We start from the raw sequence: 6,000 nt of genomic DNA, 5'->3' as shown, positions 1-6,000 counted from the left end.
CGCACCATAATTAATCTTTATAATCTTTGTTCTCCCCAACTGATCACTTAAACACATGTCTATGCGGGACATTGTTTAAAAAGTTTTATTCCAGCATGAATATGTGTTTTTCCCTGGGTTTTGAGCTCTCCATGTATCGATCAATCCTACTTCATCACAAAACCTCTTATCCCTAATTATTTCTACAAGGGTTCAGGGGTTAAAGCAAAATCGTGGCAGAGGTTTCTATAATCCCTACTGTATTAATAGTAGATTCTGATATAGTGCAGTCATTCCTTCCTTTTCCCCAGAAGGTCAGTTTTTCTTTTTAGTTCAGATATAAATAAAATTATATAAACTTTTGGGAAAAACACACACCCTAAAAGTCCAGCACTGGACACCATTACTGCAAAGATCTCCACAGCCACCATGGATTTCCCTGTGGTGCTCAGATAAGCCGGGATCATGGCGATCCAGACACTGCAGAACAGCAGCATGCTGAAGGTGATGTACTTGGCCTCATTGAAAGTGTCCGGTAATGTCCTCACCATGAAAGCCAGAACAAAGCTCACCGCTGCCAGGAACCCCAGATAACCCAACACAGAGTAGAACCAGATATCCGAGCCTGTATTGCACTGAATGATGATCTTCCCAGGATAAGTGTGAGTGTCCAGGTCCTGGAATGGGGGAGAGATAGACAACCAGATAACACAGATTACAACTTGAATGGAAGAACACAACAACACTATGGTATAGGGCAGCTTCACACTCAGCCATTTTCTCCAGGGGCTTCCAGGCTTGGTGGATTTAAAAGCAACACAAACCATAACAGTCTTGGCGAGAAGTGAAGAGACGGCGACTGAGAAGAAGACTCCAAAACTGGTTTCACGTAATCTACAAGTGACATCACTGGGAAGACCAAGAAACAAGAAGACAGAGAGGAAGCTGAGGAGGATGGAGACCAGGAGGATATAACTCAGGTTCCGGTTATTAGCTTTAACAATACGAGTGTCCCGGTAGGAGATAAATATTCCAAATATGGAGCCAGTCACAAGACATCCGAAGATGGAGACACAGGAGAATACAGAAGCCATTGTGTCATTTTGGTAAGAGATGAAATCCATGACTTTGGGCAGGCATCGGTCTCTCCTCTCATTTGGCCATTCATCACTTGGACATTTAATGCACTTGTCAGTGTCTGTAGGAATATATTAGAAAATATACTGTATCATTCATCTGTATAGCTATCTATCTATCTAGAAAAAAAAATGTAGAAAAACAGCACATCCAAAAAATATGAAAAAAATGCCCGATGCAAAGCAGCTTTCAGGGTGTAGGCCAGATATACCCACAACTTCATGCAGCATAGGGATATCACTGCAGCACACAGTCCATAACGTACAAAAAGTGAGTTTATTCCCTAAAACAAGTGTTACAAAAAAAAAAGCGACGTTTCAGCTGGCTCTCCCAGCCATTCAAACCTTTATTTATTACCCTTAGTCCATATGTCTTCCCTATATTTTCATCTCCCAGAGGCCTAATAACCGATCTCGCCATTTGCCAGTCCAGAGAATCTACCATAGTTACTTATTATTTCTATCACTCTCGGTAAAGATTTGTTTGGGTCCTCGAGAAGCATCAGAATGTCATCTGTATACATTGTAATCTTGTCCCCCCCCCCCCCCCCCCCCGCTCCAAAACCTGCTATTTTCGAATCTTTTCTTATACTATCCGCCAAAGGTTCTATAACCATTGCAAATAGCAGGGGGGAGAGGGGACAACCAAAGGAAGTCCCACTCAACCCTGTCAAAAACAGTCCAAAGACAGGATGGAGTGGGAACCCCTACCTTCACCTAGCTGAATATTCGTAAGCACCCTGTGGATTTTATGTTTTGTTGTCCTTCCAGGTATAAACCCGCACTGATCCTTATTTATTAGTTCTGGTATGATCCTCTGTATTCTGTTAGCTAAAGTCTTTGCTACAATTTTAACCTCTTAAGGACCGGGGCTTTTTCCATTTTTTCATTTTCAATTTTTCCTCCTTAACTTTAAAAAATCATAACTCTTTAACATTTTCACCTAAAATTCTATATGATGGCTTATTTTTTGCGCCACCAATTCTACTTTGTAATGACATCAGTCATTTTACCCAAAAATCTTCCATTTCTACGTAGTACATTTTTCGGTACAAATGACACCTTACCTTTATTCTGTAGGTCCACACAGTTAAAATGATCCCCTACTTGTATAGGTTTGATTTTGTATTACTACTGAAAAAAAATCATAAATACATGTAGGAAAATGTATACGTTTAAAATTGTCATTTTTTGACCCCTATAACTTTTTTATTTTTCCATGTTCAGGGGGCTATGAGGGCTCATTTTTTGTGCCGTGATCTGAAGTTTTTGTCGGTACCATTTTTGCATTGATCGGACTTTTTGATCGCTTTTTATTCATCTTTTCATTATATAAAAAGTGACCAAAAATACGCTATTTTGGACTTTTTTGGATTTTTTTGCGCGTACGCCATTGAACATGCGGTTTAAAAAGTGGTATATTTTTATAATTCGGACATTTCCGCGATACCACATATGTTTATTTTTATTTACACTGTTTTTTTTTTATTCTTGGAAATGCCGGGTGATTCAAACTTTTCTTAGGGGAAGGGATCATTGAAAGGGTTAGTGATTTTTTAACACTTTTCTTATGCCATATTATAGCCCCTAGGGGGGGCTATAACATTACATTTACTGATCTTTAACAATGATTGATGCATCTCCCTAAGAATGCATCAATCAGTGTTTTCGGCAATTGAATGATCAAGCCTGGATCTCAGGCTTGAATCATTCAATCGGTGATCGGACTTCAGGAAGCCAGGTAAGAGACCTTTCTCCTGAAGTATAGCTGTTCGGGATGCCGCGACTTCATCGCAGTGATCCCGAACAGCTCCCTGAGCTAGCAGGGCACTTTTACTTTCACTTTTAGCCACGCGGCTCAGCTTTGAGCGCGCGGCTAAAGGGTTAATAGCACGCGCGCTATTAGCGGTGGGTCCCGGCATCACTATGACGCCGGGCCCGCCATGATATGATGCCAAGGACGTACCGGTAATATCTGTATTCAACAGTGATATTGGTCTATACAATTCTATTTCTTCCTTTTTTTTTTATCTGGTTTTAACAATAATATTATATTAGCCTCACTCATTGAGTTTGGCAGTTCCCCTGTTTCTAGGGAGTTGTTTATAACCCTGATCAAGGCCGGGATAAGTATCTCCTCATATCTCCAATAGATTTCAAAGGGGAACCCGTCCCCTCCTGGGAATGTATTTCCCCTGATTGTTTCCAGGGCTTTCTATAATTCACTAACAGTTAACGGACCATTGAGTTCTGCCAGTTCTTCCTCTGGAATTCTGGGCAACTCAATTCTGTCCAAATAATCTTTTAATTTCAAATATGGAGCCTGTCACAAGACATCCAAAGATGGAGACACATGAGAATACAGAAGCCATTGTGTCATTTTGGTAAGAGATGAAATCCATGACTTTGGCAAGGCATCGGTCTCTCTTCTCTGTAGGAATATATTAGAAAATATACTGTGTCATTCATCTGTATAGCTATTTATCTATCTTTCTAGAGAGCCTTCTCATTCACCAGGTGGCCGAATCGCCAAATTTTTTGAAAAAATTTAGTTTGATCCAAATTCATTCACTAAATTCACTTGATAATAGGTCTAGTGAGTTTTTTTTTAATATTATTGTTTTATATAATTAAAAAATATTTTCAGTCTTTACAGATTTTCATCTATTGGACACTCGCACCACTGATCGAAATGCCATTATTTACTATTTTTTATTATAACTACATCAGGATGAGGTCGGATTGCTCACCTAATCTAAATCTTTTATTAAGTAAAGAATTGGCAACGTAAAATAATATTTTTTCTCTTACTCTATACATGACGGACTATTGGAAGTTTGTACACATGGCGGATTATTGGAAGTGTGCTCTTTGGCAGCCAAAGCCCACTCGAACTGGGAGTCAATGGGTTGAGTTCCCAAAGGTCTGAATGGAGGACGGTTCAACATCGGGATTGATTATACATACAAGACTAAAGGTGGCAGACTGGTGACCCGAGGGCCATACATGCCTGCCGAACCGGGAAACTTACCTTGATGACAAATGGAGCCGCTGCAGGATTGAAAGAGTTAACCTTCGTTGCCTGAAAAGGTCTACCCAGAAAGTTAATGGTGGAATAAGAATTTTTTGAGATACTACGCATGCGCCCTGGTCATGCATTACGTTGCCATGACAGGATTGATGCTTTTGAGTTGATTGGGTGAAGCAGGCTGAACCTTATCTGACGCAGACGCAGGTTTTAGACCTAGCGCCTGCACACTATTATTTTGACCCACGCTAACGTGGTGGGTAATGTATTTGTATGTTTCCCGGCACAGTGGTGAGTGACCGCCCTCTTATTAAGTATTTAAGCATTAATTAAATATTGTTTTTAACTTGCACTGTACACTTTATGGATCGGAATCGATCCTCTGACATAATCAGCACCTTATTAATTATATGCACATACCGATATACTTTTATATGTTGAATATGCACTTATTGTTTCAATATTTTATTGTTTGTACTTAATTATGTATTACACTTTGTATTGTAATTGGACACTATTTAAGCACCTTGTATGCACTCACTGACTATGTTTGAAAAAGACGGCAAAAGTCGCACCTGTTTTATCTTTTGAGGATGCAATAAACATAAACACTTTCACGTTTTTTAAACTATTTTTGTGTGCTGCAGTCTTTTCCATGTGGATCTAACCGGACTCCTTGACCAGGAATCCTATGACGGTGTGCACCTAACCTACAATGGGACATTTCAGCGGTTGTGCTGCTCTTTGGACTACATTATCTATCTTTCCAGAGAGCCTTCTCATTCACCAGGTGCGATTGTCCAAAAGATAATAGTGACATAAAGACATTCACCTTTTTGTATTAACTATTTATGGTTTAGAAAAATGTGTAAGCCTATTCATATTCTAGAGTGCCACCTCGAGGACATAAATGGGGTAAATTGTATATTTATATATTATCATGGGTCCATTAGCATATCACACCTCCAGAAGTCTATTATTTGATGTCTTATCTAAAGAGATGAATATTAGAGATGAGCGAACTTTTGAAAAATTTGATTCGGCCGATTCGCCGAATTTTTCGAAAAGATTTGGTTTGATCCGAAAATGGCTATTTTCGGATTACACAGAGGCTCAATAGGGGTGTAGAACACTTTGCTTTGTTCTGGCACAGCGTGGAGGTGTTGGCAGCATGAGGAAACCATATAGTGGCTTAATAACACAGCTTGGATGTGGCTGAAGCATGAGGAGACCATATAGTGGCTGAATGACACAGCGTGGAGGTGTTGGCAGCATGAGGAGACCATATAGTGGCTGAATGACACAGCGTGGAGGTGTTGGCAGCATGAGGAGACCATATAGTGGCTGAATGGCACAGCTTGGATGAGGCTGAAGCATGAGGAGACCATATAGTGGCTGAATGACACAGCTTTGATGTGGCTGAAGCATGAGGAGACCATATAGTGGCTGTATGACACAGCGTGGAGGTGTTGGCAGCATGAGGAGACCATATAGTAACATAGTAACATAGTTCATAAGGTTGAAAAAAGACCAGAGTCCATCAAGTTCAACCTTTAACCTTAATGAGTCCCTACTGAGTTGATCCAGAGGAAGGCAAAAAATAACTCATAATAGAGGTAAAAAATTCCTTCCGGACTCCAAATATAGCAGTCAGAATAAATCCCTGGATCAACATTCTGTCCCTATAAATCTAATATAGATAACCAGCAATGTTCTTACTCTCCAAAAATGCATCCAGACCCCTTTTGAACTCTTTTACAGAGTTCATCATGACCACCTCCTCCGGGAGAGAATGCCACAGTCTCACTGCTCTTACAGTTAAGAAGCCCCATCTGTGCTGGTGTAGGAACCTTCTTT

General features: G+C 40.1%; 1 protein-coding gene across 1 annotated transcript in view; it reads right to left on the bottom strand.

Annotated features, from left to right (window-relative positions):
- Window positions 1-269: 269 nt before the first annotated feature.
- Window positions 270-6,000, bottom strand: part of LOC130312668 (vomeronasal type-2 receptor 26-like) — a 139,765-nt gene continuing 134,034 nt past the window's right edge. The window contains exon 6 of the mRNA XM_056552589.1: window positions 270-1,177. Within this exon, the coding sequence (XP_056408564.1) occupies window positions 270-1,177 (908 nt within the window). The remainder of the gene's footprint in view (window positions 1,178-6,000) is intronic.

This window comes from Hyla sarda, chromosome 1, assembly GCF_029499605.1.
Source record: "Hyla sarda isolate aHylSar1 chromosome 1, aHylSar1.hap1, whole genome shotgun sequence".
Taxonomy (NCBI): domain Eukaryota; kingdom Metazoa; phylum Chordata; class Amphibia; order Anura; family Hylidae; genus Hyla; species Hyla sarda.
Note: the sequence above shows the minus strand (reverse complement) of the source record. Positions and strands in the feature narration are given on the sequence as shown.